Here is a 14,850-nt window from a genome sequence, read left to right on the forward strand (position 1 = left end):
GACAGTGTTCTCCTCTAATTGTGGCAATGTTGTGAAGAATCACACATGCCACAATAATGTCACATGCCCTTTCTGGGGTGACCCTGAGTCTTTGCAGGCACTGGAACCGGGCCTTAAGCATTCCGATAGTCATTTCAATTCTGGCTCTTGTCCTGCAATTAGCCAGATTATATCGCTGCTGTGGGCCCGGTTCAGGGTCAGGGTAAGGGGTAAGCAAATAGGGTAAACATGGATACCCCCTATCACCAAGCAAGTAGCCAGTGAACTCTCCTAAGACAGAAGGGTACACTTCAGTTCAAATGTCCCTGAAGCAATTGGTCTTTATATATTTTAAAGTATTCTCAACTCACCATGTCCAAATTTTGTGCTCAGTGTACATTCACGGAATATTTGTGAGTCATGGACAGAGCCTGGCCACTTGGCTTCCACATTTGTGATAATGTTGGCAGCATCACATATGATCTTCACAGTGCAGAGAACACAAATTAGCATCCATTACTATAATGAAATAATTTGTTAGTTTGACATGCTACAGGGAACTATGTACCTGTACATTAATGCTGTGGAAAGACTTCCTGTTCACATAGTCTCCTTCATTTACTGAAGGAGCAATGATTGGAATGTGAGTGCCATCTGTACAGCCAATCACGCCTGGGAACCCTGAAAATAAATGTGCAATTTAAGTAGTAGTCCAAGTATCACCACATCATACATTAAGTTTTGTTCATCCTGCTACCTGCAATTTTGTGGCATCCCTCTTTGATAAATCTTGTGGGTCTGTGACCGGGGAACACCACAGACGAGTACAGGAGACGTTTCAGTGCAACTGTAACATTCCTGACTGCCCGACAGACGGTAGCCTTGGAAACGTGCTCAGCGTCACCAATATTATACAGAAAGCTCCCGTTTGCAAGAAACCGAAGTGCAATACAAATAATATGCAATGAACTGAGAGGATGTCCGCGATGTGTCACATGCGTAATATATGGCCTGAGGATGTTATCCAAATAAATTATAGATTGTGCTGAGAAACGGTAACGTTCGCACAGAAAATCATCAGGAAATGATAAAATGTCCAAACGCGCTCTGATCACTCTCTCCCGGCGGAGAGCTCTGCGGAGAATTTGGGCTTCACGATCTACTGGCTCTTCAAGGAAGTGGCACGCCATGTCCGACACTTCCTACTGTCAGGTTTCCGACAAAGGGGCGGAGACAGTCAGGGTTAGTTGTAGTAAACCTGCTAGGGGGCAGGTTAGCTTCACGGAGTGTGTCGTCATAGTGACTCACTCAGGCTGCAGCTGAACTCGCTTTGTGAAACCGAAAACCCAGAGTTTTCGTTAACTCAGGGTATACTTACTCAGTTTTTCCACTAAACCGGCTTCCTGAAACAGGGCCCTGGGCCCTGTTTCAGGAAGCCGGTTTAGAAAACTCAGAGTGAAAAACGATACGCAGGGTTGAGTAACCCCGAACTGTCCAACTCGGAATATTCGGTTTCAGAAAGGCTGATAACAAGTAGTTCAGTCAACGCGGAGTTGCTTTAACCCCAAGTGAAGCGCGCGGACGAGGATACATAAAGCCCTGATCAGTGGAGCACAGATTAAGCGAGTCACCATGGAGACGGAGGGAAAGAAGGCGCGGTCAATGTATTTCACAGCGCTTGAGGCCGAAATTCTGATGGCAGCATATGCCGATAACATGCAAATTCCGCGGAAAAAAGTAACACAGCCACAGCTGCAAAAGAAAGTGAGCATGCATGGCAAAACATAGCCGACAGAGTCAATGCGTGAGTGTTAATTTAAACATTGATCTAGGGATTTTCACCCATTTAACACGTTATTTTATCATATGTTATTTTATTTGTTATTTTATACATTTTATTTTGTGACGTGATGTGAGCGCAGGTGCAACCCAACAGGCCCCAAACGTTCCTGGCAGCAAGTAAAAATGAAATATAAAAATATAGTCCAAACAGGTAAGGTGTAATTGTATTATGAGCCATAGTGCTTGGTCTGTTTGTCCGATGTAAATCAATTGCAGTTAGAGGCTACATTAATTTTCTGTCTGTAAGCACTTATTGAAATTATCTGAGCACATTACAAGTACATATTTGCTTACTCTGTATGCTCAAATGTGGCCCGTTATAGCCAACAGAAAAAAAGCGGAGGCCCGAAAAACAGGTGGGGTCCTCCACCACCACCACTCACAGAGGCTGAGCAGTTGGCTTCCACATTTGTGATAATGTTGGCAGCATCACATATGATCTTCACAGTGCAGAGAACACAAATTAGCATCCATTACTATAATGAAATAATTTGTTAGTTTGAAATGCTACAGGGAACTATGTACCTGTACATTAATGCTGTGGAAAGACTTCCTGTTCACATAGTCTCCTTCATTTACTGAAGGAGCAATGATTGGAATGTGAGTGCCATCTGTACAGCCAATCACGCCTGGGAACCCTGAAAATAAATGTAAAATTTAAGTAGTAGTTCAAGTATCACCACATCATAAATTAAGTTTTGGTCATCCTGATACCTGCAATTTTGTGGCATCCCTCTTTGATGAATCTTGTGGGTCTATGACCGGGGAACACCACAAACGAGTACAGGAGACGTTTCAGTGCAACTGTAACATTCCTGACTGCCCGACAGACGGTAGCCTTGGAAACGTGCTCAGCGTCACCAATATTATACAGAAAGCTCCCGTTTGCAAAAAACCGAAGTGCGATACAAATAATATGTACAGAACTGAGAGAATGTCCGCGATGTGTCACATGCGTAATATATGGCCTGAGGATGTTATCCAAATAAATTATAGATTGTGCTGAGAAACGGTAACGTTCGCACAGACAATCATCAGGAAATGATAAAATGTCCAAACGCGCTCTGATCACTCTCTCCCGGCGGAGAGCTCTGCGGAGAATTTGGGCTTCACGATCTACTGGCTCTTCAAGGAAGTGGCACGCCATGTCCGACACTTCCTACTGTCAGGTTTCCGACAAAGGGGCGGAGACAGTCAGGGTTAGTTGTAGTAAACCTGCTAGGGGGCAGGTTAGCTTCACGGCGTGTGTCGTCATAGTGACTCACTCAGGCTTCAGCTGAACTCGCTTTGTGAAACCGAAAACCCAGAGTTTTCGTTAACTCAGGGTATACTTACTCAGTTTTTCCACTAAACCGGCTTCCTGAAACAGGGCCCTGGTGGGCCAATCTGTAGTGAAAATGCCCAATTTTTTGTCCCAGTCCAGTCCTGCAGGTTAATACTGGCAGTGTCACCATGCCAGCTGACTGCATTTCATCATCAGCCAGTGTTGTTCTCAATATTACCAAAGTTTAACAAAAGGCAGCACAGAAAGTATTTACTTGCTTTCAGGTTTTATTCAAATGTTAGTCTTTTCATTTGTTTCCCCACTTTTTTCCTGTTTCAAAATCAAACACCAGTTTGTGAGAAGATTATCTTCTTTTTTTTTTTAAACAGGCATTGGTTTTGCATTGACATTGGCTAATTTGCCAATTGTATGTTAAAAATGTTCGTATTTTAATATTCAAAAATGTTTTTGCCCAAAACATATGTGCACTACATGTCAGTAAAAATACTATGCAAATATTGATGTCCTTGAATGCTGAGTAAACACTGACAAAGCACTGATTGTATCTCTTGTACTTTATCAACGCAGTATCTAAAAACTTTGCACCGTAGTGGTTAAAATCTCATTCTAATAAGAGTTAAAAGCGCATTCGGTTATTAGGTTCGTAGGGTTATTGAATTATGGTTAACGGTTGGTAGAATTGTTTTTAACATTATCTGCCAATTACATCGGCCACCCTTCTCCAAATCTGTGCCCCTACCTGGCCCCCCCAACAAAAATTTTCTAGACACGCCACTGGCTTACTGTCACATACACAAAATCACTTTAGTTTCTTGACAGAGCCAAGTAAAGTTAATTTGATACACTCAGAGGCAGGGGCGGAGCGTGGGGGTGGCTTATTGGGCTTAAGCCCGGGTTGTTTTGTCAGAAGCCCGGGGTCTTTTGGAGTGTAATTTTTTCATAGTTAGATGCCTGGCTGACAACTGTATAAAACAAAAAGTACACACAATATTCGAAGCACATAGTGCACACTGTGGGAATTTACGACTGTGCGTGAATCCCCCCTGATATTGGTATGATCCGAGCTCAGTCACTAAGCGACTGAGCGAGGGGGCGGGGCAGCTGCTACCTGTGAGTGCACTGTTGGAGAAACGGAGCCAGCCATACTAAGGAGAGCTTAAGTTTGACCAGGTACCAAAGCAAATCATTCGTACCGGTGCATCACGAAAGATTGATATGAAACTGATCACTTGACCAATATTACGTTACTTGCTCTTCAAGTGAATCAACAAATGGCGAAATGAAAAGCCGAACAAATGCCATTTTCTTTTAGTCTTAGCTTACGTGTGTTTATTTCATATTTTCAGTTCTTACCCTCCCCGACTAAATCGGTTTCAGTTATGTACTGAAATATAAGAATGGACATTAGAGGGTTCTTTCAAAGAAAAAACTCAGGTAAATGTTATTTTATATATTATGCTTTGTATGTTGTTCAGTATATTTCTATGCAAAACAAGGCTACGTCCACACGTACCCGGGTATTTTTGAAAACGCAGATTTTTCTATGCGTTTGCACCTTTCGTCCACACGTAAACGGCGTTTTTGGTCACTGAAAACGGAGATTTTTAAAAACTCCGGGCAGGGTGGATATTTTCTAAAACTCCGTTTTTGCATTTACGTGTGGACGAGAAAAACGCAGCGTCAAAGATGTGCGCCTTTTTTGACGTCACAGTGTGCGCCACGTTATTGTTTCGGTGAAATGAATTTCTACAATACTGTTACTGTTAATTGTACTCTCTGCTGTGTTTAAATGCTTACATATACACACAGTTACTGTCCCTCCACACATACCACTCGGTTCTGCTTCTATGCCCCAGCTTTGTTTACTTTTTCCCACCGAGGCTTCTAGACTTCTGATTGGCCAACATTTCTACACGGTTAGGAATATAGCGCCACCTGCTGCTTTGGCATGTTCATAGCAGCGTTTTCTTTCATTTCTGCCTTTACGTGTGGACGGGATTATTTTTTAAAACGAAAACGGAAAATCTCCGTTTTCAAAAATACCCGTGTACGTGTGGACGTAGCCCAAGAGGGATTTCAGTACACAGCAGGATATTCACATTTGTAACCAGATATTTACATACACTTTAGGGAGAAAACATAAAACATTTTACTGTACAACATCAATTTAGAGTAAACTTTTGTTTTAGATAAATATTGAAATATATTTTGAATTAGTTAAATGTCAGAATAAAGAGAGACAGAGCTTTCTGTTTTTTATCACTTTCATCAAATTTAGGAGTACATATACACTAAGTTTATTGTTAATTAATAAGAAACTCCAGACAATTCCATTCTGAGCTGAAGAAGCTTCTGATAGGTTAGTAGAGTCCATGTGAGTAAATTGGTGGCACACCTGTGGATGCATATAAGGCAAAACACAGAGCCTGTTTCTTTGAAATGGGAAAATCAAGAGATGTCAACCAAAACACCAGGAAAAGAACTGTGGAGCTCCATAAGTGTGGCTCAGTTTGAATACAATTTGGTGCCATTTACAATTAAGAAATACAGATAGTTTCTCTCTTTACTCTTAAAGTTAACAAATATGTTTTTATATTTATCAATCTAAAAAAATAAACATTTTGTCTGATTTGATGTTACAATTAAAAAAGTGTTTGTGTTTTGATCTGAAGAGTTTGTAAATATCTGTATATTTGATGATTGTCAGCACAAAGAGAGGGAGATGGAGAATGAGGACAGAACAGAGATGAACAAGAGCAGGTGAGACACACATGTTAGTCAAATGGTCGTTTACCAAAAGTATCACTGTATCATAGGTACTCATGTATCTCGTACCTAGTGTTTCTTTTTAGGTTTGTTATTTTTCAAATTCTATATTTATTAAGTTATGCAGGCTTGTTTGCACAACAAGGCCAAAATAATTATATAAACTTTTCTCAATCTAAATATTGTACTTTGGTAGAATTAAAAAATAAGTGTAGTGCAGGTCTATGATGATTTTTAGTGCTACTATCATCTAGTTCTGATTCTGGTTCTGTCTTGGTTAAGTCCTCAGTAGTCCTGATTTTGAACTGTTGTAGTCCTGTTTTAATTCTGGATCAGTTCTGGGTCTGGTTGAATTGGGGTTTAGACCTCGTGTCTTGATACAGCCCTGATTTTGTTCTGCCTTGATGCTTAATTAAAAAACTAGTTTAAGGTGTCCTGCACATGTGACATATATTTTTCCCTATATGAAGTCATTCTTTTTTGAACAAAACTCAAAACAGAGCCAATTAATCTTTCAGTCATTTCCACATGCATACTACCCTTTTGGGCTAAGCCCCAGGTGTTTCAAATGTCTGACTCCGCCTCTGCTCAGAGGGTGTTCTGTTCACATTGATCACATTGAACACCTCAAAGACGAAGGAAATGATAACAGATTTCCGAAGATTCAGGCCTCCCTCAGCTTGTGAAAGTGTGTAGGGCAGACACAGAGGTGGTAATGAAATATAAATATCTAGGTTTACACCTAGATAACAAACTAGACTACCTGTAATGATAAGTAGGTTTTTCTGATGCTGCAGTCTGCTGGGGATGAAGCATAAGAAACAAGGATGCAAGGAGACTGGACAAACCAGTGAAGAAAACTGGCTCTTTAATTGGAGCCAGAATGGACACGCTAGGGGAGATGGTAGAAAGATGCACATGAAGGATGATAGAAGCCATCTTGAATAACTGTGGTCGCCAACTTTACGGCATTTTTATGAAACAGAGTTGCAGAAAAGCATTCCCTCCCACGGCTATTTAAATTCTCATAAAAATAGCAGATGAGCTTTGTTATGTGAATTTCCCTTTGAGATCAATAAAGTTATTTTAATTCGTATTTTAGCTGCAAATTCAGTCCTTGTAATCTCGGTTGCAGAATCAGTGCTATTTAAGGGTTTCAGAGTAAAAATGAAAAAAACAAACAAAAAAAAAGATTTTGCAGGAATGGTGAATTTTCTAGAGACTTGATTGGTCAGTAGGCAGTGATTTCATACTTGTTGATCTATAAGCAGATGTAGTATAAATTACCATAGCGATTATCGCAGTAACATCCCAGAACCATCTTTGTGGTACAAAAAAACAAGGTCAACCCTGAAATTACCTGGATAAGCCAAAGTCCTGCTTTGTAACGATCTCTGGTTTTGGATGTTGCAGTAAGTTAAGGGCAAACAGTTTTTAACCATGCTCTGGTTTTTGTGACGTCCTTCTTTGTCATTGAAAAGACTTGAATGGAGCTGTATCTTTGTTTAGATTTTTATCAGTGAGAGTTCAGATTAATTAGAATACTGAATTTTGGTCATTATATGATCATTTGTCATTATTATCTGAAGACAGCAAGTATATCCATACAGGCCAGGTGCACAGAAAGATGGGGGAGGCAGATTTAAATCCAAGCCTGCAGTAAAAGTGAAGAAATGAGCGAAAAAGGAAAGTGAGCAGCATCTGCCTACATTTCAATGATATTGGAGACTCCAAATCTGAGTTCAGTATTTATGAAACTGGCTAACGTAATACCGTTTTTATTTTCAGCCATTTTCCATTTTTAACGACAAAATGTTTCAAATTTATCCAGGCCTTAAACCTCACATGTTTTCTCCCTAGTAGTAGCAAATTGCAAAAAAATTAAGGCCTTTATGACAACACTGAATAACAAATATCTTCCTTAAAAAAGCCTAAATTTACAGTTCAGTATTAAATATTACTTAAAATTGATTGTATACAAAGTGTGTTTAAATGGCAGAGATGCAGAAATGTCTGCATGTAGCACAGAGCCATGGTTTATGTTTGGATGAGTCTCACAGGCATGAATGTGCACTTAAAGCCATTTATAACAATAACAAATTAACTTGCTGCTCACCACAAACACGCACAAGCACACATTTTGTTTTACTGCATTTTCTTAAATTTTACAGCTTTTCTTACTGATAAAAACCTTATGGCCATTCTACTTATAGCAATTAACCAATAAATAATTAACTCGTTAAACCCCCAATACTGGAGGCAAATATGCTCAAATTATAAGTTTTCACAATTTATTATGAAATGGTTAGCGTCATGGACCTGAGTCTCTCTCTCTGGCTCCCACACACAGGCAGTAAGCATTTTTATTGCATGTGGTAATCCTGTCAGGCATGTAGAAAGTTAGAGAATGGGGAAGGAGTGGAAGAACATTCCCTACCATTTACAGCCCTGTTGCAGATATCACAACCTCTATCCACATTCCTGAGAGGGGTCATAGTCTTGTATCTGTTAGTACCACAGTGTAACAGTCTACATCCAAAACTTATTCTACAATACTTATTTTGTGTGCAGTAAGGGATAAAACAAATATGTGATGCTAATGAGGTATACAGCCTTAAAGATAAAAAATAAATTGCAACAGTGGTACCTACAGAAACAGAATCTCAGCTGAATGTGACAAAACTATTTCAACAACCTCCAATCAGCTAAACCAGGAAACGAATTAAGAGCAGATAAACAGATTCCACAAGAAGTTGTAAAGACAAAGCCTGGATCCCACAGTCATGTACGCGCACATCCGTCAGGTGCTGTAAACTGAGATTACCAACTGCAGGCTTCATCACTCTGTGACCAAAATTCACTGAACCAGCAGCAAAACCACAGGGAACTGTGCTGTCCCCTCTTCTCTTCACCCTGTACACCTGACTTCTGCTATAACTCTGAATCATGCCATATTCAGAAGTTTGCGGAAGGCACGGCCATCATGGGGTGTTTCTGGGATGATCAGGAAGAGTACAGGAGTCTGGTGAGGAACTTCGTCACATGGAGTCACACAAAACACCTGCAACTCAAAACCTCAAAGACCAAGGAACTGGTTGTTGACTTCGGGAGGTCCACCAGGTCCACTGCCAGTTCAGATAGAGGGAGAGGAGGTGGAGGAGGTCAACACCTGTACCTCAGGCTGTGGGTGGACAACAAACTGGACTGGTCATGCAACACCTGTATAAGAAAGGCCCAAGTAGACTGTATTTCCTCAGGAGGCTGAGGTCTTTTAACATCTGCAGGAAGCTCCTGAGGATGTTTTACCAGTCGGTGATTGCTGGAGTAATGTTCTATGCGGTGGTGTACTGGGGGAGTGTGAAGTAGTCAGACTCAAATGTCAAGGAAGGTGGTAGGGAAGCAGACTATGCAGACATTTCAGGTTTCCAAGGTGAGCAATTTATTTACAGTGAACTTAATTAACTTCCCCACCCCCAAATAAACTCTATTAACAAAACGTGACGTGGCTCACTTCTCTCTCCTGCATCTGGTAGAGACTGGCTTTAAATAGGGCCATCAATTTCCCTCCAATTGCCCAGCCAGTACCACTCACTCAACTGAGAGATCTAAGACTCTACACAGATTATCCAAAAACACAAAACCTCTACACACTTCTAACATGCACATTTACACAACTAAATGGCAGTATTAACGAAAGGAAAAACATTCAACAAATCCCTTTAAACCTTAACACAAACAAAAGGAAGCATCTCTATGGAAAAAGAAACCCCTCCACTTGTTTTGAGGAAATGCCATGCGGGCGTTTCCCCACACCTGACCCTTATGACGACTGAAAAGACAAACAAAGTAAGTGTGAACAAATGACTTAATCTGTAACATAATAAAATATAAAGAAACATAACTTAGTATTTGTCTTAATTTGCAGAATGTTTGATTTGCCGGCAACAGAACGCTTACACAAACGAACCCGGGATAGTGAGTGAAGCAATGTTACTTGACAAATAGCAAATCATAGCAAATACATAGAAACAGAATAATGTGTATAATGTGCAAAAAAAGGTAAACACATATGGGACAAATGGAGAGCATTGCAACTGCTCCTCCACTTTGTCACAGGGAGCAGCACAGCAAAGGAGGACTCATCCAGGCTGGAAAAACGAATCAAAAACTGGCTCTGTGGTTGGCAAAGCTGGACACTCTGGTGACAGTGGCACAGAAGAGGACATTAGAGAAACCGTTGGACATTATGAACAATGTTGGGCATTCTCTGCACACGGCCATAAACAACCAGAGGAGTCTGTTCAATGACAGGTTGCTTCTCCCCAAGTCAAGAACCAACAGACTCAAAAACTCCTTTGTCCCACACGCCATCAAACTGTTTAACTCCTCACTGGAGGGGAGAGGGAGGGGAAACAGGCGGACAAAGGAGGGCAGGAAGAACTAAGCTGTAGTTACCTTTTCACTGTGCAATGTTTTTCTATACTCAACGGTGTAATAGACTAAAAATAGTCGAAATGTGCAATTCCCTGGTATTTTATCACCAGAGGCGGAGCCAGAGATTTGAAACACCCGGGGCTTAGCCCAAAAGGGTAGTATGCATGTGGGATTTTTTTTTTTTTGGGGGGGGTGGGGTTAGAAATGACTGAAAGATTAATTGGCTCTGTTTTGAGTTTTGTTCAAAAAAGAATGACTTCATATAGGGAAATATATATATCACACATGCAGGACACCTTAAACTAGTTTTTTAATTAAGCAGCAAGGCAGAACAAGGTCAGGGCTGTATCAAGACACAGGGACTAAACCCCAATTCAACCAGACGCAGAACTGATCCAGAATTAAAACAGGACTACAACAGTTCAAAATCAGGACTACTGAGGACTTAACCAAGACAGAACCAGAATCAGAACTAGATGATAGTAGCACTAAAAATCATCATAGACCTGCACTACACTTATTTTTTTAAATCTACCAAAGTCCACTATTTAGATTGAGAAAAGTTTATATAATTATTTTGGCCTTGTTGTGCAAACAAGCCTGCATAACTTAATAAATATAGAATTTGAAAAATAGCAAACCTAAAAAGAAACTCTAGGTACGAGATACATGAGTACCTATGATACGGTGATACTTTTGGCAAACGACCATTTGACTAACATGTGTGTCTCACCTGCTCTTGTTCATCTGTTCTGTCCTCATTCTGCTCTCTCTCTCTGTTCCTCTCTCTCTCTCTTTGTGCTGACAATCATAAAATATACAGTTGAAACCAGATATTTACAAACTCTTCAGATCAAAACAAACACTTTTTTAATTGTAACATCAAATCAGACTAAATGTTTATTTTTTTGGATTGATAAATATAAAAAACATATTTGTTAACTTTAAGAGTAAAGAGAGAAACTATCTGTATTTCTTAATTGCAAATGGCACCAAATTGTATTCAAACTGAGCCACACTTATGGAGCTCCACAGTTCTTTTCCTGGTGTTTTGGTTGACATCTCTTGATTTTCCCATTTCAAAGAAGAAGGCTCTGTGTTTTGCCTTATATGCATCCACAGCTGTGCCACCAGTTTACTCACATGGACTCTACTAACCTATCAGAAGCTTCTTCAGCTCAGAATGGAATCGTCTGGAGTTTTCTTATTAATTAACAAACTTAGTGTATATGTACTCCTAAATTTGATGAAAGTGATAATAAATAGATCTCTCTCTTTATTCTGACATTTAACTAATTCAAAAGATATTTCAATATTTATCTAAAACAAAAGTTTACTCTAAATTGATGTTGTACAGTAAAAATGTTTTATGTTTTCTCCATAAAGTGTATGTAAATATCTGGTTACAAATGTAAATATCCTGCTGTGTACTGAAATCCCTCTTGTTTTGCATAGAAATATACTGAACAACATACAAAGCACAATATATAAAATAACATTTACCTGAGTTTTTTCTTTGAAAGAACCCTCTAATGTCCATTCTTATATTTCAGTACATAACTGAAACCGAATTAGTCGGGGAGGGTAAGAACTGAAAATATGAAATAAACACACGTAAGCTAAGACTCTAAAAAATAGCATTTGTTCGGCTTTTCATTTCGCCATTTGTTGATTCACTTGAAGAGCAAGTAACGTAATATTGGTCAAGTGATCAGTTTCATATCAATCTTTCGTGATGCACCGTCATATTTACATTATTTATACGGTACGAATGATTTGCTTTGGTACCTGGTCAAACTTAAGCTCTCCTTAGTATGGCTGTCTGCGTTTCTCCAACAGCGCACTAACAGGTAGCAGCTGCCCCGCCCCCTCGCTCAGTCGCTTAGTGCCTGAGCTCGGATCATATCAATATCAGGGGGGATTCACGCACAGTCGTAAATTCCCACAGTGTGCACTATGTGCTTCGAATATTGTGTGTACTTTTTGTTTTATACAGTTGTCAGCCAGGCATCTAACTATGAAAAAATTACACTCCAAAAGACCCCGGGCTTCTGACAAAACAACCCGGGCTTAAGCCCAGTAAGCCACCCCCACGCTCCGCCCCTGGTTTACACGAATATGTATTTCGTTTACAGACCTAACAACGGTTTTTTTTTCCAGACTTTGGAAAAAAGTCTTTCTTATAACTTTAAGATTTGCGGATGGATGAAGCTGCCTTCTTTTGTGCCAATTACTGCCACCGTTTCCCTTTACGATGTGACTCCATGAAACGTAGGCTTCTGATGATAGTGCTTCTGATGAGTACAGACGCTGAAGGTACGTGGATTATCCTTCATTGCTGTTGCTTTGGTCGAAGGTAGAATAGAAAATGTCTTACATCTCTTATTTTAAATAAGAAGAAAACCCGTTTTTTTAGTGAGCTGCCCGCGATCACCTTCGTTTTGGTATTTAATTTCTTCACTGTAGGTGATCACTTCGAGTTTCTACGCTAAACATCAATTGTAAATTATTATGTTTTAAAAATGTTTTTAAAAAATGTAAAAGTGTAGGATTGAGAGTCGTGTTTTGTTTTTATAACCCACTCCTGGCTAAGTACACCTCATCAGTAACTGTTTTTGATATGGGCGAGACGGGCAGTTGCCCAGGGCGGCATCACGGGCATCGGCAAAAAAGTTGCTCGTACTCTGCCCCGACATCATGCCAGCGCATTTTGAGGATGGCATAGACACTGATCGGTGTTCTTACGGCCATTTGCTGGGAGTACGGGCGCCCTCCGTTTGCGAGGCGCGCCCGCTGCTTGCGACACAGGGAGGAGAGGACGGGGATTCTCTGGCTGACTGGAGCAGCATCTAATAACCAACTCGCAAAATAAAACAAAATATAAACAAAACAACAAACACGAAAACACCAGACATCATGATACAGACTTATAATTTGCACCGATGTTTTTTTTCGAAATTCTATACGCGAAAAGTGAGCGCGAGAGCCCTCGGTGCGCCTTCTTGCTGCTGTGCTGAAGTCAAAGTAAACTTTATTGTCATCTCCGCTACATACAGTCCAGTATATAGAGAGACGAGACGACGAGGCTTCAGTTACACCAGTGCAAATAAACAAACAATAAATATAAGACGAGTAAGAAAATAAATATTCACTTTAGGACTAAGGGTAAAGGGATCAATAACAATTTAAAATTTATAATTTACAGTTTGATGATTTAAAGTTTCACACACAACCTGTCCACAGGGGAGGGGGTTGGCTGCTTCCAAATAGAGCACATTTCATTCATAATGTTGTAAATCCAAGACCATCATGTATTCATGATTTGATTCCTGGGTTGTGTGAAATCCCAGAAATAAACCCTAGACAAAGCGAATCTGTGAACTAAGTTGTAGGTTATGTTATGGTGCTCCTTGGGTTGGGGGGATGGATGTTCATACTAGAGTGCAAAATTAAAACCAATGGAAGATGGACAAGAAAAGTTCAAAGCCATCAGGTGCTCAGTTTAGAAAAAAAGAGAAAAGCAGAGGAAGAGAAACAATACAGGTAAGCAGATGTGTCATTGGATAAAGGCAGGTCATGTATCCTGAAACAATCAGAATCATAATCAGGATACTTTATTAATCCCTAAGGAAATTATGTGGGTTACAGATGCTCCAAGAAGAAATTGTAAAAATAGCAACAGTAACAGACTAAACTCCAAACAATCCATTATATTACAGATTTTACACAATTAAGAAATAGCACTAATATATGCAGATCACTCAATTATAAATATCAAGGATTAACAGAAGTGATTATAAATAAATATAAAGAAAATTGACAAGAATATTACAGAGTGGAAAAGAGCGTGTGTAAAATGCATGTAACTATTGCAGTGTTTACAGTGTATTAGATGGAGGAGTTGTACAGGGAGATGGCCACAGGCAGGAATGATTTCCTGTGTCATTCAGAGGTGCTTTTTGGTAATCTCAGTCTCTCACTGAACGTGCTCCTGCGACTAGCCAGTATGTCATGGAGTGGGTGGGAGGTATTAGTGCTGCAACATGATTGTCCTTATCTTGCACATCTGCCTCTCAGACACCACCCTTAACCCCCCCCCCCCCCCCCCCAACACACACACACACACATACATTATTCATTAAATTTTTGTGTGAATGCTCTTTACAGCTCTCCGGGTGATTGGTGGAAATGTGACCGTGGTTCAAGGAGGTACCGCTATATTATCATGTTATGTCATGGATACCAATGATGACCTGACACAGATTACCTGGCAGAGGAGGACAAGAGAAAAACCTCAAAATGACAATTTTCTAACTATCTTACCCAGAGATGGACCACAGTTTGTCAGTGAACGTGATGATCGATTTAAATATATCGGGAATTTTAATGACAAAAATGGAACTCTCCAGTTATCCAATGTTGCCCTGAAGGATGAAGGCAGCTACACGTGCATCTTCACCTTGTTTCCAAGTGGAAATCAGAAGACAGAAATACCTCTAAACTTGCTTGGTATACTAAACTTTTTTTTAATCTTTATTTTAAAT

At 40.0% G+C, this 14,850-nt stretch overlaps 1 protein-coding gene across 8 annotated transcripts in view; it reads left to right on the forward strand.

The window, feature by feature from the left end:
• Positions 1-12,414: 12,414 nt before the first annotated feature.
• LOC146556674 (poliovirus receptor-like) overlaps positions 12,415-14,850 on the forward strand; it is a 35,514-nt gene continuing 33,078 nt past the window's right edge. For all 8 annotated transcript variants that reach the window (XR_014889057.1, XR_014889059.1, XR_014889058.1 and 5 more), the window contains exons 1-2: positions 12,415-12,622; positions 14,474-14,815. Coding sequence is in view for 1 of the 8 variants with exons in the window: in XM_085250369.1 (XP_085106495.1) it covers positions 12,508-12,622; positions 14,474-14,815 (457 nt within the window). In the remaining 7 variants the exon portion in view is untranslated. The remainder of the gene's footprint in view (positions 12,623-14,473; positions 14,816-14,850) is intronic.

Source organism: Mchenga conophoros, linkage group LG16 (genome assembly GCF_057382185.1).
Source record: "Mchenga conophoros isolate Kocher_MC1m ecotype Shallow Benthic linkage group LG16, M_conophoros_male_GT1.1, whole genome shotgun sequence".
Lineage (NCBI taxonomy): Eukaryota > Metazoa > Chordata > Actinopteri > Cichliformes > Cichlidae > Mchenga > Mchenga conophoros.